At 36.5% G+C, this 24,822-nt stretch overlaps 3 protein-coding genes across 5 annotated transcripts; 2 read left to right on the forward strand and 1 right to left on the reverse strand.

The window, feature by feature from the left end:
* Nucleotides 1-290: 290 nt before the first annotated feature.
* LOC143632101 (uncharacterized) lies at nucleotides 291-1,178 on the reverse strand. The gene has a single exon (XM_077100687.1). The coding sequence runs from the start codon at nucleotides 1,176-1,178 to the stop codon at nucleotides 291-293; it is 888 nt and encodes a 295-aa protein (XP_076956802.1).
* A 3,039-nt stretch (nucleotides 1,179-4,217) lies between these two features.
* On the forward strand, nucleotides 4,218-10,277 carry LOC143633095 (protein YLS7-like). Of its 2 annotated transcripts, XM_077101448.1 has the most exons (5): nucleotides 4,218-4,335; nucleotides 5,212-5,786; nucleotides 6,438-6,712; nucleotides 8,051-8,518; nucleotides 9,623-10,277. In XM_077101448.1, exons 2-5 carry the CDS (start codon nucleotides 5,309-5,311, stop codon nucleotides 9,953-9,955), a joined length of 1,554 nt encoding a protein of 517 aa, XP_076957563.1. In that variant the 5' UTR covers nucleotides 4,218-4,335; nucleotides 5,212-5,308; the 3' UTR covers nucleotides 9,956-10,277. The 2 variants fall into 2 exon arrangements, with proteins under 2 accessions (XP_076957563.1, XP_076957568.1); XM_077101453.1 differs by lacking the exon at nucleotides 4,218-4,335 and having other exon boundaries at nucleotides 5,122-5,786.
* Nucleotides 10,278-12,758: 2,481 nt separating this feature from the next.
* Nucleotides 12,759-16,922, forward strand: LOC143630940 (65-kDa microtubule-associated protein 3-like). Of its 2 annotated transcripts, XM_077099827.1 has the most exons (12): nucleotides 12,759-12,899; nucleotides 12,986-13,192; nucleotides 13,259-13,498; nucleotides 13,575-13,769; nucleotides 14,627-14,782; nucleotides 14,846-15,005; nucleotides 15,126-15,277; nucleotides 15,365-15,452; nucleotides 15,530-15,603; nucleotides 15,694-15,768; nucleotides 15,908-16,163; nucleotides 16,238-16,922. In XM_077099827.1, exons 1-12 carry the CDS (start codon nucleotides 12,828-12,830, stop codon nucleotides 16,678-16,680), a joined length of 2,118 nt encoding a protein of 705 aa, XP_076955942.1. In that variant the 5' UTR covers nucleotides 12,759-12,827; the 3' UTR covers nucleotides 16,681-16,922. The 2 variants fall into 2 exon arrangements, with proteins under 2 accessions (XP_076955942.1, XP_076955935.1); XM_077099820.1 differs by having other exon boundaries at nucleotides 13,268-13,498; nucleotides 15,908-16,373.
* Nucleotides 16,923-24,822: the final 7,900 nt, after the last annotated feature.

Genomic DNA, 24,822 nt, shown 5'->3' on the forward strand with positions numbered 1-24,822 from the left:
CATCAATATTGCAGCATCCAAATCCATTTCTCGCCATCAATTCTTGCCAGTTAAATAATTTAGATATAACTTCATTAACACAGTTTAGACCACTTGGCTCACATTTGGCTACTTTTTAAGGTATAGCTTAATTAAATCAACTTAAATGATCCAATGATCCTTTTAACTAATTATATATCTTCTTAATCTATACCTAATAAATAAGCAACTCGGCGCGTCACATTTCACAAACCATAGGAAATTTTGGGATTTCCTAATATTCAAGGCTAACTATTTAATATTTACTTTATTCAACCCATGTAATGCACTGGTTTTAAACTAGTAATAAAGATAATATGTAACATGTCAAGAATTAGCAAAACTAGGATGAATATTAATACCGTGGAGTGATAATACTGATCTTGCGATTCAATGGCTTTCTTAAGGTAACTTCTTCTGCTCATCATAATCAGCTCACCAAGTGTTAACGGCTTTCTCTCACCACCATAGCTTACAATCTCAGTACAAGAATTCGTTGGTGGGACCCTATTTCTCGAGCAACCGACGGTTTCAAGGAAACTAGTTTTCGGGGCCATGAGCGGAAACATGCATTCCAAGAACGACGAGCCAGCCAGACTCGTCGTTCCAGTTGCGTAGCTGCTTGCAAAACTCTCGGTTTCCCACGCGGGCGATGAAGGGGCTTGAAGTTCATCATCAGAAGAATCACAAAACGGGTTGTATTTATCGTGTGTTGGATGATTAGAAGCTTGATGTTCTTGATCAAGATCACAATAGGACGCAGAATCAGAATCACAAAACGGGTTGTTAGTGTGTTGTAGATGTGGTGGTGATGTAGGGGCGGATCCATTACTGGTCCATTTTTGGTGTATTTGACCTGTTTTGACTGGAATATTATTTGTCACCACTGATGAAAGATTCTGGATCTGCCACTCTGGTGAAGTAGGGATAGTGGGTCCGGGTGACTGGTGAGAGAAAGGACCGGGAAGTGGTGTCCCAGGCTTTTCTTCCCACATGAATGGGACTGAAGCGATGAGTTTAACGGGTAGTTGCATGACGGGGTTAACTCGTTTCCAGTTTTTTTTGGGTGTTCCTGGCTTTTCTTCCCAAAGAAACGGGACGGAAATCGTTTGTTTGATTCGTTTGATGGAAGGGTTTTCTGTGGAGTCTTGATCAGCCATGGTGTTTGAGATGAATAGTTTGCATGAATGAATATGTTTGCATGTTTTTATGTATGAAGTTAAGGGAGTTGGTAGAAGTGGGTTAGTAGTTATGGGTATGTTCAGCTGAAGCATTGTCTATGACTAAAAGATTTTTATAAGGTTTAGGTGAAGCAATACGTACTTACAGTGGCGGACCCAGGATTTTTTGTCAATGGGGTCCCATATTTTCGGTGTTCAAATTTTTCGGGTCGGTCGTTGTTCAGGTCGGGTCGAGGAGAAGAACATAATTAAAAACAATATCATAATAAAACTTTCTTTTCAATCATCACTACCTGAACGGGTCAAAATGGGTCGGGTTGACACATAAACACTTTGTTTTCCCTTTCTTAAACATTTTTGAGATAGAACCTAGATCCACCCTTTCATAAGCATGTGTTGAAAACCATTAACTTAAACTAGTGAAAAATAAAACTGATATTTTAAAGTGTTTGAATGTTTCTAAAGAAAACCATGCATAAAGTTGAAAACAATTATATGTATTTTAGAGGTGTTTGAATGTTTCCAAAGTTATAATTGCAACATTAGCAATCAAATGATTGATTAACACTAAAAATTAACACAAAAAACCAAAAACTGAGCCTTGTAAGACTTGAACCCATGACCTTTCAAAGATAAAACAAGGGACTTTCCACCAGACCACATCAACATTAATAGTATGGGTTCCAAGTATTAAATCTTATGGGGTCCTCAAAAAATTTAATATACCGCTTCTAATAAATTTTTAAAAAACATTGGTGTCCCGGGACCCCGATCCACGCTATGTGGGTCCGCCCCTGCGTACTTATATAGTACAACTATACAAGTTTAGATGCGCCAGTTTTACTCAAAGGTGTAAACCATGGGTCGGGTAAGTTCAGGTTAATGGTTAATAGATGTAAAATAATAATAGAAAAATTAATGTCTAAGACGTACGAAGTTATCAAGATTAGACACGTTGTATTTAGATTTTGACAACAAGTATATGTGATTGATACATAAGCTTATGTTCAAAGTTATATGCAAACAACAAAGGACTATTTTTTTTGAACGACCAACTAACTAACGCCGGGTACTACGTACGCGGCCCCCATTGGCTAAAGGTAGCCCGAGCCGGCCACTAGTCCGGACGGACGGAGCCCGAGCAGGCCACCTATTGAGGGATTCACCAAATAAAACCCGACCACACGCCCGCCAAATGGCACGACAGCGAGGAGCCGGTAAAACCGGGTGAGATCAGGACTCGAACCCTGATAAGCCAGGGTCATCCTTCATATCTCTTATATAAATTGGTTACACAAAATATGTTTATTATTATACAAAGTTACATTTTTTTTCTAACTACAATTTTTTTTTACATCTAAAATCCAACAAACTTTGTACTTCTAAAAATTTGAACCCGCACTATTTTTATAAGGCCAAACATTATCACAAGACTACTAGGTACACCTAGTTATATAGTATATATATATATATATATATATATATATATATATATTAAGTAGCTGCTTGTTCTCTTGCGTGAAAGAATATCAGCGTGCGATGAAGCGACATAACTTTGGCCGGTACGAGTGCTTGAGAAAAATGTGTGTGTTTTCATTTTACTCTCAATCTTTTCATAGCCTTTTAAACGTTAAGAATCTTTCTATACATAGAGTATTTGAGAAAAAACAACAACGATGTCTTATGAGAATGAAACACTTTAGTTTGGCATTGTATCTCCATTTCACAATTGGGTCACATGATGATACTAATGTAACATCAAAAAGGATTATTAGTAATAGATAACGAGCCGAGTAAAGAACAGGCCTCTAAAACCGTGTTCTCAATTGTGTAATATATAATTTGATAATTTTACAAATAAGTTTGTCTTTCAAAGGTCCAAAACAAACAAATAATAATAAACATGTTACTAAAATAATTTATATAAAACTCAAATAAAGTTTTCCTTCATTTTTATAAAGAAAACTAATTATGAGAATTAAACCATGACCTTTATTTTCATAGAACCAAAATAGTTATTTTGTAGACTTTTAGAGTTTTAGGTTAAAACAAAATTATAGATAGAATATAAATTTTATTTTTTAACAATTATGGGCCTCTTAGAGGAGTGGACCTATGTCCGTCGCTCTTCTCGCCTCCCCTTGGACCAAGCAAAGAACATGCATCATTTCCACGTAATCCGTAATTCTTTTAATAACATACATTTTCTCTCTTTGATCATGTCTCTCAATCTTAGCATCAGTCTTCTAAGAATGTCGTAAATTTTTGTTTGAACTTTGAAACAACGTAAATGAAGGTTATGGACAAATAAAGTTATTTTTTTTAGTTTTTCTTGTAAACTAAAGTAAAAGTTAAACCTGTATTGCTGATCATTTTGTTATCATCAATTGATATATCATAATTTATAGTATATATATATATATATATATATATATTAAAAACTAAAATTTCTTCCTCCCGCATTTATCACTATTCATTGGTGTCTAACTTTTTACATATAGTACAAGTCTTCATGTGCTCTTAACTTCTAAGATTTGCCAATTTTAGTTCATATAAGTTTTGCCACACAAATTTAATAAACATTTTTTTTATCCTCTACTTTTATTAATCAAATTTAGTTCATTAAACTTTTGTCATACAAGTTTAATAGATATACTTTTTTGGCTAATCTACTTTAATTATAAACTTTGATTTATTACACTTTGTCACAAAAGCTTCAAAATATATTTTAGGCCTCTCAATTTGGTAACAAAACTTTTCCTCTCTTAACTTACATCTTTACTTTATGGTCCATTGACTTTGGTAACGAAACTTTTACTGCAACTTACAAATCGAACTAATTCCTACCAGCTTTTTATTGCGTACTGCTGCAACACACGATAGCTTTTGAAGATGTCATGCATTTAATCCGCTCCACCGCAACACGGGAAAAAAATACTTGTTAAAATTTCAAAACCAACATTTCCTAAATAACTTGTCTTTTCAGTTTCATTATTTATTTTTTAACATGGTGATTCAGTTATAATTAAAGTACGAGTCCGTTGGCTCACACGTCTGGCAACGAATAATATCTAAATTTCTCCTGCAACCACCATTTCCGGCCACCGCCAATATCTCCGATCTCTCAAATCCTCCGGTATATATATAGATATATATATACACACGGACACTGGTATATTCAACACTCTCATTACGTTCACGAACTAATTACTAATTACCTAATTCTAACCCTAGAACATATCGTCATTCAATTCCGAACTTCAATTACATCTTCCAGTCGATACTCTGTAAAATTAGTCCAGTTATATTGTTTATGACGTCATCAATGCGTTAGATTTGGTACTGTTTTAACTTAATTACTTACCATCACAGCAACCTTCTGACTCTTTAAAAAGGAAAAAAAAAACTGTTAGTTTGATCAATATGTTGTGATGACTTGGAGAATCTAATAACTGTCGTAACGAAGGTCCGATATCTTTTGCTTGATATGCTTACATATTAATTAATCTCTGTAATTTTGTTATTAGGATTTAGGAGTTAGCTTTAGCATTGGAATCTATTAAGTCTTAATTATGCATAATTAGTGATTGCGAGTTTGGTTCGGAATATATATCTGTGGATTTCGGATGCCTTTTCTACTTTTGTAGTTAGTGTTAAGTTTCATGAGCGTATCTCATGGTTAATGGTAGAGTTTTTTTTGCATAATCTCAAACAATGTTAGCATAGTAAGTAGTAGTAGGGATGAGCTCGGTACCGATGTCGAAAATATCGATACCGAAAATGGTCAAAAATGGATACCAATGCGAAGACAAAAATTCGGTAAAATAGCGATACTATACCATCCCGAACCGGCAAAAAAGTTAATACCGACGGTACCCGATTAGATACTGGTTTGGTATCGGTACCTGGTACCATTTGCTCATCCTAAGTAGTAGTAACTGGTATGAAAACAGTATAGCGTTTCTGTAGATGTGAAGGTATAAATGTATCTGAAGTGTAGCACTTGTTACAGGTGGATTTTTATTTCTTTTTGCTTTGTCGGTACAAAATGATGCAATGAAGGGGATGATTTTCTTTCTTCGTATTTAATTATTTGGATATTATAAACTATGAGACTGGGTTTCCCAAAATCAATGCCTGCATATCCAAAGAGGGTTCTACCAGTTGCAGCTTCAGTGGGAGGGCTTGCCTTATTCTTAATTATCGCCTCGTTGCTTCTGGTGTATCAGCCATTTGGAACTAACGTTAGTGGTTATTTCTATAATGTGGATCAAAGTCCCAAAATTGGGATAGTATCTTCTAATAATGAAACAAATGTAGTTGAGAATCGGGTGAATGATTCAGACATAAAAGGAAAGATTGTGGATTCAAGTAACGACAAGACTGTTGATTTAGGTACCAACACGGCTGTTGACTCAGGTACCACCACGACTGTTGATTTAGATACAAAAAAGACTAAAGATTTAGAAACCAGTGAGACTGTTGATTTAGATACCAACAAGACTGTTGAAATGGATACCAACACGACTATTGATTTAGGTACAAGCAAGACTGTTGATTCAGGTGCCAAGAGGATTGTTGATTCAGGTAGTAAGCTTTGAATTGCATTCATTTGTAAACCAATACTGCCTTTGCGTTTATAGCATCTTTTATCTGATTTATTGTGGAAGTTATTTTATGCAATTTGCAGTCATCATTTACTTTTGAATGTCTGCTTCATGGAACTCAAAAGGCTTAATGATATAGTGTACATAGTACATATATGAGTACATATATGTTGGAACATCAGGCCTTGATCGAACACAAAATAGACAATATAAATGAACTTATTTCACTCTTGTATTATTGATAACCCGAGAATATAAAGCACGCCCAAACCCATTACATGTTGACTCTGTTAATAGCTAAACAATCTTGATGAACAGGTAACCCAATCCTAAATGGATTCTTACCATAAACATAAACAAATAAATAAAACCCAAACAAAACTCTAAACGAGTTAATTAATTTAACTAGTTAACCAACCCATAATAACCAAAACCCAAAATGCCCCTGCACTATTAGACTTTTGGCAGGATTAATCAACAATATAATGCGTGATCATCTAAGTTGGCAGGATGTGCACTATACATTAATACATCTTTTATGTTAAGCTAGTTTTGTCTTAATACATTTTGGAGTTTGAACCAGTTTAAGTTATATTATTCTGAACTCATGATTTTATGCTTGAATTTGTAGGGTGTGATTTGTATAATGGAAAGTGGGTACATGATACAGCTGGACCATTATACTCAAACAACTCATGCCCCGTGTTGTCACAGAGGCAGAACTGCCAAGGAAATGGTAGGCCCGATAAGGACTATGAGAATTATAGATGGAAACCCACAAAATGTGAACTCCCAAGATTTGACCCGAAATTTTTTTTGGAATTGATGAGAGGAAAGACGTTAGGTTTCATAGGTGACTCGGTTGCCCGAAATCAGATGGAGTCATTGTTATGCATACTTTGGCAGGCAAGTATTCCATCTCTGTTTTCTCTTATAAGTATTAAATGCACTTGTATATTTAGTAGTCATTTAGGGTGTGTTTTATCTTCAACGGGTCAAATCAGGAACTTTAACTAGAAAGGGGATGGGTCAAATGGGTCGAAAGTCGCCCAAAGTATAGATTTTGTGCAGAGAACCTCTTATATCTTGAAATTCGAATATCTAGATTATTATTGTGATAATATTGTTTCTGTTATCATCTTTAACTTCTAGTTATTTATAAAAAAACAGTGCAGCATTTGACTGAACACGTGGTTTATTAAATTGGCCAATTTTTAATTAAGTATAAAAATTACTCTTCAATGTTGAACAATAGAGGGATCCTCATGATTTAAATTCATTTTTGTCAATATTTTGTAATTATTTTTAAGCCTCCGAAGAAAGAGCAACATTGCATAACCTACTTTGGCGAAAAGAAAAGATTATATTTTATTTTGAAAGAATTTCATATATACCCCCCTCCAAACGTCCTTAATATCATATACCCTTCTAAACAATAAAATATCATATATATCCTTGTCTAATAATTCCTAAAATTAAGATAATTTTACCGTTAAATGATTTTAATTAACTCCAGCATTAAGAGAATTTTACCCTTAAGTAGGAGTGTGCAAAAGAACTGAAAAATGAACAGTATTCGTAACCAGAAAAAACCAAACCGATTTGTGAATTCAGTTTTCGGTTCGGTTATCGGTTTCACAATCTTGCTTATTCGGGTAACCTAACTGAAATCAACGAATAAACGCAATAGCAATCGCCAATCGGTTTAATCGGATAACTGAAGTAAATAAATCAATTTAATGGTTGAATTCGGTTTTGTTAGACGCATTCCTAATTTGGATCAGTTCAGTCTTCAGTTAGGGTCAAAATAAAAAAAATTTAAAACCGAATAAATGAACGATGAACACCCCTTTTTATGACAGTTATTGAAGGATTTAAAATAGTTGGGTTAGTTAAAATCACTAAGGGTAAATTTTTGTCTTAATATTAAAGAACTATTTGACAAGGGTATATATATTATATTTCAAATTCACTTAGATATTTATGATATTAACATAGTTTAGAGGGACATATGATATTCTCCCTATTTTAAATGTACACGCAACTTCCTGAGTCGTTGTATTCAAAGATTTAGTTTGTAATAATATCTTTTTAATCATTATTAGATAATATAAATATTGTCTATACAATATTTATATTATCTAATAATCATAAACAACACTTTCATTATTGAAAAAGTATAACAGTGGACGCAGAACTGTTTACAGGTCTGCTACTAAAAAAGTTTCATTTGAAACATTACAGGCTGAAGTTCCAATAAACCGAGGGAATAAACGAATGCAACGTTATTTATTCCGGTCAACGTCCACAACAATAATACGAATCTGGTCATCATGGCTCGTTCAAACAACATCTGAAAAATTTGATTTTGCACCCAAGGGTGTTGACAAGCTTCATCTTGATGCCCCAGATGGATCTTTTATGGATATGATTCCGTCTTTTGATGTTCTTGTACTTTCATCGGGTCACTGGTTTGCGAAACAATCTGTTTACATTTTAAACAACGAGATCGTGGGTGGACAGTTATGGTGGCCCGATAACTCTCGAAAGAAGAAAATTGATAGCAGTGAAGCTTATGAGATATCTGTAGCAACCATTATGTCTTCACTGGTTACTAACCCGGATTACAAAGGTTTGACCGTGGTGCGATCCTATTCACCAGATCATTATGAAGGTGGAGCCTGGAATACGGGCGGGTCATGTACGGGGAAGGTAATAATTACAAACTTAGAGAAGTGCAGTTGGTGATAATAGGGTTGTGTGTGTGTGTGTGTGCGCGCGCGCCAGTTTTGGGCTCAAACTGAACCAAAATCTGAAAGTTCGGATTTTGGGTTTTTGAAAATCGTGACATTTTCGGTTTTCAAGATGGGTTTGATTTTGGCTTTTTCGGTTTTGCGATTCGGGCTTGAAATTGTTTGGGTCGAAAAAAAGCAACCCCAAGTAATGGATTTGGGCCTAATTTTTTTACTTTAATTAATGATTAATTGAATATTACACATTTGAGCCTAAAATTTTTAGGCCACACCATTTATAGTCCATAAATTTAATAAAAAAAAAAGTCGCTCTTTTTGCTTTTTACAGGTTCGGTTTGGTTTTCTCTGTGATAATATCACTTTTGTAATCAAATTTGACACACCAATAAATTAACAGTTTTGATCTGTAGAAAATGGTTTACTTGTTATTCAGATGAACCCATCTTGACCCGTCCTCGAAGTTATAAATAAAACCAAGTAAATTCTTTGTACAGGTCAAAACAGTTTGATCCATGTTGACCTGAAACACTATTTGTCCCAATATTTTATATTTTATATAAATAACCAGTGTGTCAAATATGATTATAGAAACAATAATATTTCAGTAATAATATAAATTTTGAAATAACATGATTTATGAGGTTTATACATTAAAAATACACTTAAAAACAAGTAACTTTTTGGTACGGGTCAAAACAGTTTGACCCACGTTGACCCAAAACTCTATCTGTCTAAAACCGGCATGTCAAATATGATTAAAAGACAAGAATATTTCAGTAATTATATAATTTGGAATAACATGATTTATGATGTTTTATACATTAAAAATACACTTTAAAACAAGTAATCTTTTTACCCATGTTGACCCACCAAAACACCATTTGTCCAAGATTATATATATTTTATATAAACTAGTATTCCAAGTGTGCTTTCAAAAACAGTAATATAATTTCGAATCACATGATTTGAGGTTTTATACATTCAAAAAAAACACGTACGGCTACATTTGACCATAATGTTTGACTCGTTTTCTTTTAATCTTATCAGTTAATATCTTTATCAGGTAAAACCTGTAGCGGATGGCGAGTTAGTCGAGAACGGGTTCACCAACACAATGTATGGCAAACAAGTATCGGGGTTCAAACGCGGCATAAAGAAAAAGACTAACAAATCACGGGTCGCATTCATGGATATCACGAAACCTTTCTCGTATCGGCACGATGGTCATCCAGGCCCATACCGGAATCCTGACCCGAACAAGATCACAAAACGGAGTGCGGACGGGCGACCCCCACCGCAGGATTGTCTGCATTGGTGTATGCCGGGCCCAGTTGATACATGGAATGAGTTTTTATTGGAGATTATAAGAAGGGACTTTGAGGCTCATGATTCATGAGCTTTCTGCAATTAAAATGGTATGATAATATAAAGTAGTTGTAGCATGTTGAAATAGGATGCTTATATATGGGCTTATAATTTTTTAGGCAATGATATTATTGGCTTGCTTCTTAAGCTTCACACGTGTGACTGATCTATCAGAGTTATATATATTATTGATTGCGGCATGTATAAGGATGACGGCGTCGTTTTGTAATATTTGATTAGTACTTGGAACATTTTTTTTGTTAATAGATGTTATATTAAGCTTTCTATGCGAGAAAATATTTTATAAGGTTTTCAAGTCATAAGAAATCTAGCACGCACGTCGCACACAATACAGTGCGTATTCTCATGTCATATGTAGATGTTGTGAAGTGTCATTTCATGTGTATCGCGACATAGATAATGTGTGATGTGCCTTATCATGCGTACCGTCATCATGTGACAACCAACATGAAGTTGTATGGTCTCATGTGTATCGTCCCATTATAAGTGTCATAGTTTGACTTTACAAGTCTTTCTTTTGCAACATTGACCGTAAATATTTTTGTTCGTGTCATATAATACTTGATGAAAATTATATCAATGTAAAATACATTTAAAACCAAATTCATTCATATATTTTACATCAAGTATTATATAACACAAACAAAAATATTGTCGGTCAAAGTTAAACAAGAAAGACTTGAAAAATCAAACTAGGACACTTATAATGGGATGGAGGGAGTATTACGTAGAGCTAGCAAAACCTACCGCATTGAACGCAAAATGAGCTAATTAACACCTGTAATGAACCCAAACACGACACGTTTAAGTAATTTCTCATAAACACTAACATGGACATGTTTAATAAGTGGGTTACACGACACGACATGTCTAACACAATTAAAGCAACCAGTGCATACACAACACGACATGTTTCAAAACTAAATACAAGTTGTTGATAACACGAGTGACATGACACAATTCATTTAGGCACAATTATAAAGTATTAAACCATATTATTTTGATAAATACGAGTCATAAATGTGTATTGCCAATCTATTAGCGTATTTATCACCATAAATAAAACGTATTATGTCTGTCATATACATGTTAAGCAGGTTAAACTGGTTTAGACATGTTTTTAATTGTGTCATTATCATTAAGTAGTTCTTTTTTGTATTAATAATTAAGTGAAAGAAAAATAAAATAAAAAAACGCTCCTTTTTTTTGAACGGCCAACTAAGTAACGCCGGGTACTCTGTACGCGGCCCCCCATTGGCTAAAGGTAGCCCGAGCCGACCACTAGTCCGGACGGACGGAGCCCCTAGCGGTCCACCTGTTGAGGGATTCACCGGATAAAACCCGACCCCCACGCCCGCCAAACAGCACGACAGCGAGGAGCCGGTAAAACCGGGTGAGATCAGGACTCGAATCCTGACAAGCCAGGGTCATCCCTCATATCTCTCATATAAATTGGTGATAGTAAGATTTGAACCCCATACCTCTCACTGGTAAATTGAGAACTCGCCATATCCAATTAAAAAAAACCGCTCCATTTAAATTCAAAATCCTTCCTACCATAAATTAAAAAAATATATAATTTGTCACCGTCTCAACGGTTGAATTAATTCAATATATCTCTAATAATTTAAATATCTCAATTTTTATCAATTAATTCAACAAAATTGATTTCTTCTTCGCCACGATTCACTGATCCAGTCGCAAAATCACACAAATTCAGGTTCAATTTCTAGATTTCAATTGCTACTCATTCGTTGTTTTCTGTAAGTTGTTAATCATTGAATTTAGGGTTTCTTAATTACTTACTTGAATATGGCTAGGGTTTGTATGGCTGATCCAACGTTACACCGTATACTGTACTTTCTATAATTGTTTTCAAATTGGAGCCATTCGCGTTAATTCTTCGAATTAGGATAACCAGTGTGTGAACTGTAACATCTATTTGTTCAGTAATTGCTTTCAAAATATCTCACTATGTGCTTTCTAATGTGTCTAATGGTGTTGTACATGACCAAATACCCTCTCCTTAAATGTCACGTCTGGCCTTTCCTGTATCGAATGTTGTCTCCGATGATGAGGAACGAATCGCAGTCCTGCATGAAAATACAATGCATTGTGAATCCCGCCATGGATATATTGAGTCTGTAGTATCAGATGGACTAAATGTGTTTCATTAGATGTAGACCGTACATCTAGCCATGGTCCTAATATAACTCCTGAAGAAAAAATATTATACGCGGTCTCATTATAAAAGAGAGTGTAACTGTCAATCCTGTATACTTGTATTTAAATGTAATTAAGCATGCATAAATGTTTACAAATCATCAAAAAAAAAAAAATTAAAGTTCTCCCGCAAACCTTCTTCTTAGGTGTATCTGCGTTTTGCCAGACATGTTCCTCTGTCTTGACCTTATTTTAACCGATCTGCAATCAAACACGACGACAATTACTAGCAAAATAGAAACAGGAACACACGACAAACAAACATACTTGGTAAAATAAAAATTGTCACCATTATGTTAAATGTCTCAAGTTATCAAGGTCGGGTTGAACTTTCTGGTTTTGGGTTTCTTGAGTCGGGTTCCTTAGGTATGAGAAATTTATTTCTATTACTCACACCCGACCCTAATCTCTCCCGGGTGTTTTTCGGGTTCGGGTTTTATGAGTACGGGTTAATCGGGTTTTAAGTATTTGACCTAGAAAACTAAAAAATATATATATCATCTTCAAAATTTAACTTCCATAAGCAAATATCAAACCACATAATCCAAAATACACAATACTTAGTCATGTGTCTAATGGTGTTGAGATACATAATCAAACTATGAGATTGTGTGTTGTGTGATCTTATTTTATTTATGTGAAATTTTACATGTCTCAGAATGACCACTCCTGCATATGATCCACTTCTGCAAGTAGAAACAACATGTGGAACCCTTCTTTATGAACTACAGGTATTATTTTTTACCATTAATCTTAATTTATAATTCTAGACTTTTTAAGTAAAGATGTGTAATTTGTATGCCAACTGTGAAATCAGATAATATGGGATGAGGTTGGAGAGTCCGATGTTGAAAGGGACAAAATGTTGTTAGAGATCGAAAGAGAATGCTTTGAGGTGTATAAGAGAAAGGTAGATTTAGCAAACAGAAACCGAGCTATATTAAGGCAAGCAATTGCTGATTCCGAAGCAGAGTTAGCAGCCATATGTTCTGCAATGGGTGAGCGACCCGTGCACATTAGGCAGGTAATAATAATAATAATAATAATATTTATTAAGATATAATTGTTGTATGACATGTTACTTTTTCAGTCTGATCAGGACTCTAGGAGCCTAAAGGCAGAGCTCAAAGCCATTCTTCCGGAACTAGAAGAGATGAAAAAGAGGAAATCCGAGAGAATGAATCAATTCATTGAAATTCTAGAACAAATACAACGGATACAAATGGAAATTTATGCAACTTCTTATAAAACAGTATTGGATGAAACTGATTTATCATTGAGAACACTTGAAGAACTTGATGTGCAACTACAAGAACTTGAGAACAAGAAGGTAATCTAGTTTTTTACGCCATTAGCTTGTTTTAAAACGATTACTAACTACTTTAATTTTTCTTTGAATTATCCAGAGTGATAGACTTAAAAATGTTCTAGACCACATGAGCACCTTAAATTCGCTGTGTTTGGTGCTTGGAATGGACTTTAATCAGACAGTTTATGATATTAATCCTGAAGGAACAACGAACATAAATGATGATGCAATTGGGAGTCTTGCTGCAGCTATAGAGCAGTTACTTGAGGTCAAAATACAGAGAATGCAAACAGTAAGTATAAGAGTGAAATGGGTCAACTGGAACGGACAATTAGAGGAACATGTTTTCTTGTTCGTGTTTGTTTGTTAAGTACATGCGCATGTTCGTGTTTGTTTATGTTCATTTGTTAATGGTATACATGAATAAACATAACCTAGTGAACACCAAATAAAAACTAAACGCCAACATCAATCTGTTGGGCCAAAAAGGTAAAACTAGACTAGATTGTAAGAGGTGATATATTACCTTCATAGAATTAGACTAGATGGTAAGAGGTGATACATTTATTTAATAGAATTCGACTAAATTGTAATAAGCATAAAAATAAACGAACCGAAACAAACATTAACGAACATAAATGAACCATACGAGCGAAAATAAATGAACAAACATAAACGAATGTTCGCAAACTCAAATGAGCAAACGAGACATGTGTTCATGCATGTTTGTTTAACTAAACAAACTAAAAACTTTGTTCATTTCGTTTATCAAATAAACAAACATAAACGAACTGTCTGCAAACAAGGGTTCACTGAATGTTCAGTTCGCTTAAATAAACAAACATATTTTATTAGAGATGGCTTGGGATTAGATTTCAGCTCTAACGGGCCAAATGTATAAAAGTTGAACGGGTCAAATGGTCAAAAGTTGCCAATAGTTTCTTTAAGTATTTGCAACCTCTAAAATCACTTTACTAAAATAAATGGAGCTTGTCAAATGGGTGGAATGGGTTGTAAGTAACTTGAATTGCATTTAAATACTTACATCTCCTAAAACGTGTTGTTACAGATAAAATGTTGGATTAGACTTACTAATGCAGTTTTTGTAATCATGTTTAATACATTATTAATTGGGTAAACACATTGTAGATAAAGAAGCTTGCAACTTCTCTGTTAGAGCTTTGGGATTTGATGGATACACCAACCGAAGAACAACAAATATTTCAGTGTGTCACCTGTAACATAGCTGCTTCAGAGGAGGAGATCACAGAACCCAATCTGCTCTCGGTTGAGTTCATTAATCATGTAAGATATGGTATTTTAGATGAACTATTCAAAATGTTTGAAATCTAACAATTTTTTTTGAAGGTTGATGCTGAGGTTTCACGGCTTGAAGGCTTGAAATCAAGCAAAATGAAGGAACTCGTGTTGAAGAAAAAATCAGAGTTAGAAGACATTTATAGAAAGACACATTTGCTTCCAGACTCTGATAGTTCAATGGAGATTGTTATGGAAGCTATCGAAACTGGTATGTATGTACAATATATACACACATCATATGTATTGCATATTGACTGATATGTTCAATATGTACACATACATATGTATTGCATATTGACTGATATATGGTTTGCATTTGTAAATGAAGGAGCTATTGATCCTGCTGGTCTTCTAGATCAAATTGAGGTTCAAATTGGGGAAGTGAAAGAGGAAGCATACAGCAGGAGAGATATACTTGAGAAAGTTGAAAAGTGGCTTTCTGCTTGTGAAGAAGAGTGTTGGCTTGAGGAATATAACAATGTTGGTTCTCTTTCTTTTATTTTTATTAAATGCTTCTTTTTTATTCAATGCATATCAAACTAATGCAACTTATGTATTATTATTTAGGATGATAATCGTTATAATTCTGGAAGAGGTGCCCATCTCACTCTAAAGCGTGCAGAAAAGGCTCGGGCTTTGGTAAATAAACTTCCAGGTATGATCAGTAATTTCTGAAATGTTTCTTTTGGACATCAACATTTTTATATGCTTTTATCGATGATTATGGAACAGGAATTGTGGAGGCAATAACAGTGAAAACAAGAACCTGGGAGAATGAGAGAGGCACCGATTTCACTTATGATGGGGTAATAACTTTTGATATCATAAATTATCTAAAAATCTGTTATTTTTCTAATAGATCTGGTCCATATTAAAATCTAAGCTATAAAATGCAGATCCGACTTCTTTCCATGCTTGAGGAATATAAGAGATTAAGACAAGAGAAAGAGGAAGAACGAAAACGACAAAAGGTATGTTTTAATCTCAAACGGGTCAAATAAAATATAGCTAAAAGAGCAACGGGTCAACCTGTCCGTCCTGTTTCAACTTTTAACCTAACCCAATCCATTTTACAATGGTGACTTTATAAAAGTGTTTTGTGTGTTGTAGGACCAAAAGAAACTTCAGGCTCAATTGATAGCAGAACAGGAAGCCATGTTTGGGTCAAAACCGAGCCCCATGAAGCAACCAAGTGGGAAAAAGGTAGGGTCTAGAATACCTTATGGTGGTGCAAGTAACAGAAGATTGTCGCTCGGCGGAGCTATGCATGCACCTAAAACCGATCTTTATCAAGTTAGAGCGACACCTAATGCCTGTGACACTAAAAAGTATACTAGGGATGACGGATTTACAGCCCTTTTAACTGGTACATTTCTACCTCCTTATTTGATTATATTATTATTACAAATCTAAATAATATAATATGGTATAAATAATCAGGGAGGAGAGGTCTGGACATAGTTGGACTTCCTGCAAACCGAAAACATTCTATCAGTGAAGTTGAACAGTCACAACAACCGATCTTCCGCCCACCTTTTTCTCCGGTTTCTTCAACAAAATCATCAAAATCCAACATAACAACGACATTGTTAGAAGACATCAACAGAAAACAACATAAAGCTTTTCAAAACACCAACATGATTCCAACGACAACTCCTTCCAAATCCTTAATGTCTGCTGCAGATGATGAAAACAAGAATCCTAAAACAAACATGATTCCTATGACACCATTGGGTTCTCTCCCGATGCAGACAGCAATGACACCTGTGCTGCCGGTTAAGGAGATGATGGTGCATGATGCGGTTATTGAGTACTCTTTTGAAGAAGCGAGAGCTGGTTTTGTGATTCCAAGGGCACATTTGAAGATGCTTGCTGCGGTTTAATGGATTTGGTTTTCTTTTGATGCTTGAGGTCAATCGTAATTGGCTTTTTACACAAGTTTTATGTTTTTTAACAAGATAAGTTGAGCCCACCGTAAGCTTACGGTGTGTACCATAAGGCTTGTTGCCTAGCATTTTCAACGTATGACCATCATATGATGTGAAAACTGAAAAGTGAATATCCGGGCTTGCATTGAAAGTGTTTAAATCAACCAGTATAGCGGTCGGTTGGATTACAGTTTTTTAAAACAGTAGTTTTTTTAATTTTCATGTTGAAAGGGGTTGCACTAATCTAATTGCTATTTTCTTCATTAAGAGAACAAGCTCATCACTAATCCAAATTGCATCTTGTAATTAAAAATAATTAAATGTAGCAGTTCAACTGCTCCCAGTTTAATTATTTTTCTAAAAAGATTTTTTGAAAAGTATATATGAAACTATGCTATAATATTATATCCCAACAAAATAAACAAAAAGAAGATATGAACATTCTTTGAATTTGATTTTTAACATGTGTTACATGAATTCAATCCTAGCCTGGCTCCAACCTTAATTTAACTGGAATTATGCACCACCCTAATATTCATAATTATTTTAAACTCAAATTTTCAGCTTTCCAACCTCTATTAATCTTGTTAATAAATTCTTCAACTTTTTTCATCATCCTGTAATTCCTCGGGTTCTTCGACCGATAAATTGCAATCATTCGACACTTGATCAACGTCTACCAACACATTAATGGCACTTTCTTGAAGCCCTGCAGTCCGAGTGGCGGTTCCATAGCTTTTGTTAGCAGCAGGCAGCGGTGACGGTGGCGGCGGTGGCACATGAAGGAGTGTAGCAATGTGATTGTGATCAGAATGTGAGGTGGATTCCAAACTAGCAAGAATAAGAGTGACTATGATCAAGTTGCAAATGAGAAATATAATGTGTGGATTTGAAGCAGCAAGTATGATCAATTCATATGTGTAGGGGTATGGTACTAAAACCCGGTTCTACGACCCTAAATCTATTATGTTTGGCTTATTTCATTACATGGACTAATACAATGTTATTGGGCTGAGGGGGTTTTGTGGAGGTAACCCTAACTGGGCTAGGCCCATTAGGGTACCATGATTGTGGCCATGAGACTCTATATAAGGAGGTCTCCACCTCCTTATCAAAAGGGATGCTCAATAAGAGCCACCACCACTTTTTGTGTCTGTGAACAAGAAATCCTCAGGATATCTTAGCAGTCACCTCCACACCCCCGAAACCATTGCAGGTCTCAACATTGCAGGTCATAGGCGCAGCCGCAGAAGAAGAAGATCAAGACGTGGTTCGTTCATCTCGAAAATCCGTGGAAACATCGTCATGGATCAGGTAAGATTCATCTCGTGCTTCGACATTGGCGCCATCCGTGGGACGGCAACGAACTGCCCTTCGATCTTCATCTCGGCTGTCAGATCTCTCCCAAGAAAAACACAGATCTGGAAGTTTACAGAAAAAGGCTTCAAAGCTTGTTCTATTAAAGCTCAAAAAGATCCATAGATCTAAAAAGAGGCTTCCAGATCTGGGCAAGAAGGAAAATCCGTGATTCGAATGATCAGATCTCCGAATCTGTGATGGTTTTAAATCTGCTCCGGGCTTCAGACCTGTCCAGAGTTGATTTACAGATCTAGGTCTAGATTACAGACCTGGATTTTAGGTCTAAAGTTGCAGATCTGACTCTTAAATTGCAGATCCAGAAATTACCAGACTTCCGCCGCCATGTACGCACGCCCGTGGGTTCTTACTCCGCAGCCGTGCATGTGCCGCCGCGGAAACCACCATCTGGGTTTTGCGCGAGAGACCTCCGTCATGCACGCGCACTCGCGAGTCACCACTCTATCGCCGTGCATGCGCGCATCAGGCTACGCGCCAAACTTCAAGGTTGGGAATCCTCCTAATATCCCATATGGCTACGCGCCAAGGTTGGGAATCCTCCTAATATCCCATATGGCTACGCGCCAAACTTCAAGGTTGGGAATCCTCCTAATATCCCATATGGCTACGCGCCAAGGTTGGGAATCCTCCTAATATCCCATATGGCTACGCGCCAAACTTCAAGGTTGGGAATCCTCATAATATCCCATATGGCTACGCGCCAAGGTTGGGAATCCTCATAATATCCCATATGGCTACGCGCCAAGGATGGGAATCCTCATAATATCCCATATGGCTACGCGCCAAACTTAGGGGTTGGGAATCCTCATACCATATGCTCACGCATCACATATGCTCACGCATATTACACATGCTTACGCATCACATCCTTACGCATCACATGCTCACACATGTCACAGTCTACACGCACGCGCACGCAACATCTGCGCGTGGCGCATAACACAAAACCAAAGTCTACGCGCACGCGCATGCAACATCTGCACGTGGCGCGTGACATAAAGTAGCTCGTAAGCCGCCTCACGCGCAAGCTCCACTATTATTCACACAGCTCATAAGACGCCTCGCGCGCAAGCTGTTATTATTCTTACAGCCCGTAAGTCGCCTCACGCGCAGGCTTTATTATTCACACAGCTCATAAGACGCCTATTCTTACAGCCCGTAAGTCGCCTCACGCGCAGGCTTTATTATTCACAGCTCATAAGACGCCTCACGCGCAAGCTGTTATTATTCTTACAGCCCGTAAGTCGCCTCACGCGCAGGCTTTATTATTCACAGCTCATAAGACGCCTCGCGCGCAAGCTGTTATTATTCTTACAGCCCGTAAGTCGCCTCACGCGCAGGCTTTATTATTCACACAGCTCATAAGACGCCTCGCGCGCAAGCTGTTATTATTCTTACAGCCCGTAAGTCGCCTCACGCGCAGGCTTTATTATTCACAGCCCATAAGACGCCTCTCGCGCGCAAGCTTTATTACTTTCACAGCTCGTAAGTCGCCTCACGCGCCAGCTCAATTATTATTCTCAAAGCTCATAAGACGCCTCTCGCGCGCAAGCTTTTATTACTTTCACAGCTCGTAAGTCGCCTCACGCGCCAGCTCAATTATTATTCTCAAAGCTCATAAGACGCCTCGCGCGCAAGCTGTTATTATTCTTTCAGCCCGTAAGTCGCCTCACGCGCAGGCTTTATTATTCACAGCTCATAAGACGCCTCGCGCGCAAGCTGTTATTATTCTTACAGCCCGTAAGTCGCCTCACGCGCAGGCTTTATTATTCACAGCTCATAAGACGCCTCGCGCGCAAGCTGTTATTATTCTTACAGCCCATAAGTCGCCTCACGCGCAGGCTTTATTATTCACACAGCTAATAAGACGCCTCGCGCGCAAGCTATTATTATTCTTACAGCCCGTAAGTCGCCTCACGCGCAGGCTTTATTATTCACACAGCCCATAAGACGCCTCTCGCGCGCAAGCTTCATTACTTTCACAGCTCGTAAGTCGCCTCACGCGCCAGCTCAATTATTATTCTCAAAGCTCATAAGACGCCTCTCGCGCGCAAGCTTTATTACTTTCACAGCTCGTAAGTCGCCTCACGCGCCAGCTCAATTATTATTCTCAAAGCTCATAAGACGCCTCTCGCGCGCAAGCTTTATTACTTTCACAGCTCGTAAGTCGCCTCACGCGCCAGCTCAATTATTATTCTCAAAGCTCATAAGACGCCTCTCGCGCGCAAGCTTTATTACTTTCACAGCTCGTAAGTCGCCTCACGCGCCAGCTCAATTATTATTCTCAAAGCTCATAAGACGCCTCTCGCGCGCAAGCTTTTATTACTTTCACAGCTCGTAAGTCGCCTCACGCGCCAGCTCAGTTATTATTCTCAAAGCTCATAAGACGCCTCTCGCGCGCAGGCTTTATTATTCTTAGCTCGTAAGTCGCCCCTCGCGCGCAGGCATTATTATTCTCAAAGCTCATAAGACGCCTCTCGCGCGCAGGCTTTATTATTCTTAGCTCGTAAGTCGCCTCTCGCGCGCAGGCATTATTATTCTCATAGCTCGCAAGTCGCCTCTCGCGCAGGCTCTATTATTATAGCTTGTAAGCCGCCTCACGCGCAGGCTTCATTATTTTTACAGCTTGTCACCATCATGGGGAAAACCTCCCAAAACTCAGACAATAAAGACAAGGCCAAAGAAAAGGGAAAAAACCGCCTCACACCTTATAAAGTCCAGCGCTCCACCTAGACGCTTGCGCGCCCAGGAGCAACACTGGACTTGGGGGGGCTTGTAGGGGTATGGTACTAAAACCCGGTTCTACGACCCTAAATCTATTATGTTTGGCTTATTTCATTACATGGACTAATACAATGTTATTGGGCTGAGGGGGTTTTGTGGAGGTAACCCTAACTGGGCTAGGCCCATTAGGGTACCATGATGGTGGCCATGAGACTCTATATAAGGAGGTCTCCACCTCCTTATCGAGACCTCCTTATCAAAAGGGATGCTCAATAAGAGCCACCACCACTTTTTGTGTCTGTGAACAAGAAATCCTCAGGATATCTTAGCAGTCACCTCCACACCCCCGAAACCATTGCAGGTCTCAACATTGCAGGTCATAGGCGCAGCCGCAGAAGAAGAAGATCAAGACGTGGTTCGTTCATCTCGAAAATCCGTGGAAACATCGTCATGGATCAGGTAAGATTCATCTCGTGCTTCGACAATATGTGAATTCTAACATGGTGTTTAAGTTATCGGGTTTTGGGTTATTCGGGTTTGAGTGTGCTTTGTAAGCTGTGTGTGTAATTTGAAGCTGATGAAGTATATATATGATATATAGGGAAGATTGGAAGAATAAGAAGAGTGTGTTCTGTAAGCTTTTGGATGGTTTAAGGTGTGGTGTGAAAGTTAATGACAGTTGACTAATATAAAAATAAAGTAGTTATGTTTTCAAGCAATTATCTGGTATATAAAATTCATTTTTAAAATATTTTGCTGTATAATTAGAAAACATTAGAGATTTGAGCCAGTAATATTTTTGGATATTTTAATGATAAATGGTTGTTATTAAGTCACTAATTATACCAAAAGTATGGTGTATCTTCAATCCACGTTGAAAATGTAGGGTGGGGCCTATAGGATGATAATTAGAATCGTACCATCACTTTTTATATATATATAATTAAGTCATCCAGGTATGCAAAAAAGTTCTTTTAGAACTTAATAAGGCACATGTCATCGGTTATCCACTTATTTGTTATTAGCGTTTTTTTTTCTCGAACTATCAACAAAATAAAAGCTTGTTATCAAGGGAAACCCAGTGGTACTAAAATGTTAGTGATTTAGTGTAATTGGGAATTCATTTGTTGATCAACTTAATTGTAATATTAAATAAGTCGGGTGCGTAATGCACACTTATTTGATCTTATTATAATTGAAACTTACTAGTGAAGCCCCTAAGTCATGGGGGTTCCAAGGGGCACACCCCCTTGGCAGGGGCTAGTGATGAGTTTTTTTTACCGAATACCGAAACCGTACCGCTACCGTACCGACCGCTAGTAAGCGATACCGGTATCGGCATTCCTTTTTCTAAAATTCGGTATCGGTAAAAAACGGTATCAGTACCGACGGTCTAGAGTTGCAGTGTCAAAATCAGTATGGGATGTTGTCAGCATGTTTTAGGAACTAAAACCGGGTGAGTTCAGGACTTGAACCCTCGCAAGCCAAGGTCATCCCTCATATCTCTCATATAAATTGGTGATAGTGCGGTTTGAACCCCTTACCTCTCACTAGTAAAGTAAGTGCTCTACCATTAAGCCACTTCCAATTTATAAGGCTCACTTAGTTATTAAGAGTAATTTCAAAAGTTGTTAAAAAAGAAGAACTTTGTTGAAATTAAGACACGATTTATGCTTACATAACCTTTAAATTAATAAAATTGAAGAAAAATAATGGAAATGGGTTTAATAAAGAAATTTTGCTTACAATAAATTAATAACTAAACACAACTAGCTTGATATAATGACAAGGGTGTAACTTTTAACCAAATGACTATAAATTTTAGCCTCGTTTAAGGCATAGAGTAAAATAGATATAAACAATACTTTGGTTTAAAAAAAAAGAAAAAAAATGGCAATCAATTATAGACAATGAATGCGCGCACTACAAAATTCTTTTCACATCGATGCCTTTATCATAGCTATATATAGAAATAATCGTTAAGAAGCACGGATCATTCATTGAAAAAACATAAAAACAACAATAAAGTCCTTAGTCACAATTTGAAAATAAAGTATTGATGACGTTCCGATGTTGATTTACTTTATTTTGATGTTGAATATATATCGAATAGTAAATATGAAGTGAAATTTAATATTTCATAAATTCTGATTCTTGTTAAGCAATAATAAGTTCCTTAGTGACAATGGTGAATTGTGAAGTAGCTATTTTAGATGCTCTGTGTTTGTTGAATATTAGCGTATATGTACGTGTCTATGCTAGCGTATATGTATATATGTTTCCGTATATGTTTCCTCTTGTCCATAGATAATAGTTTGTAACCACTTTTACTTTTGAATGAGAATCATTATTTGAATATTACAATTTTCATGCAACAGACATAAAATTTCCAGGGCGGGTTAGGAAATACTAATAATATAATATAGAAATTGTGTTTTTTTAATGGAAATTTTCTTGATACATGGTACATCTTCAAATACGGGGTAGCTGTCTACCTGGTGGAATGCCAATACAAACGTAAGATGTGCCTGATACATCTCTAGTCCTCTAGATAGGTCCATACGTTTGTAACGAGTGGAACTTCGGGTCTCAGCTCACTCATATTATATCTATTTAGACCATGGTAGATTTTATAAGGTCATTACGGGTATTAAAGAGTTAGATCGATCATGTATGAGAATCATAACGGGAAACAAATTGCGGTAAAAATCGGTATTGGTACCGAATTTATATAAGATAAATCTAGATATTATTTAGGGGATCATTTCTCAACTTTTGAAAATATCACTGATTATGCTTACCTATTTTATGCGAATTTTAAGCAATCTATATATCATCCACCAAAGAACAATATGAAGTTAGTGGTATGAAACTATAAATTACTTAACACCATTATTTACTTACGAGTCGACATTTTTTAACGTGTCATTCAAACTGAATATTGCGTCTTCGTAACCATTGATACAAAATATTTCTTTCGTGCACACCAAGAAACATGCTTATGGTTTTGTAAGTATTTTATAAAAAAACCCTTGTCACTTTATGTTTTCCATTTTATCACAAAAGGTTTAAAAAGTTGAGTATATTAATGATAACTAATGATATATAATGATTTGAAGTCATTTCCAACATAGAATCAACTAAACCCCTTTTTTTGTGTAGATAAAAATATAAAAAACTACTTTGGACTAGTTAAATGTTAAAAAAAAGTACAAAAATGATAAAACGGTATCTAAGCGGTAAATTACCAAAATACCGGTACCAATACCAATAGCGTACTGGTACCGAACCGATGTATGCAGTACGGTATTTGGTTTCTATTTTTCTTCAAATGCGGTATTGGTATTTTCGATATCGGTACCGGTACGGTATCCGTACAGTACCGATCTCATCCCTAGCAGGGGCAGCGCCCCTGGCTGGGGTCAAGCTGACCGGCCTGGAAATTTTTATTTCGGACATACATTGCTTCATTAAAATCTTATTAGAAATTTAATTTTACTTAATTTGATTCTTGCACTTAATCTGAGTTTTATCCGGTCAAAACATTTGGGAACCTACAAATAGTTTTGATTTGAAAGTGTTTCACGACTCTCAGATTTTTCTAAGATATAAGATTTACAGAAATCCCTAACATAAAAAATGACCTTATACACTCGTGATCACAGACGTCACTGACTCACTGGGTAGCCCTTGCCTACCATCTTCGGTTATCACTGGTACTAATTCATGATCTACATGTTTGTCACTATGTGACTAGACCGTCTAGACGTCTAAACTAGTGGATGCTTACAAGTTATAATAATTATTGAGAGCTTTCTATTAAGTAAAGCTTACGAAGTCGGGTATGTACTAAAAAAAGTATATTTTAAAATTGAACCCTATAAATTCGGCATCCACATTACCTTCATACTTCACACTAATCGTATCATATTCCTTTCAACCTTACCATATTTTAATTCTCTAAAAAAGTGAATGATAACCCCATATTTCAACTAT

This window comes from Bidens hawaiensis, unplaced genomic scaffold, assembly GCF_021521415.1.
Source record: "Bidens hawaiensis isolate Kalapana, Puna unplaced genomic scaffold, B.hawaiensis_p1.1 tig00000512_1, whole genome shotgun sequence".
Lineage (NCBI taxonomy): Eukaryota > Viridiplantae > Streptophyta > Magnoliopsida > Asterales > Asteraceae > Bidens > Bidens hawaiensis.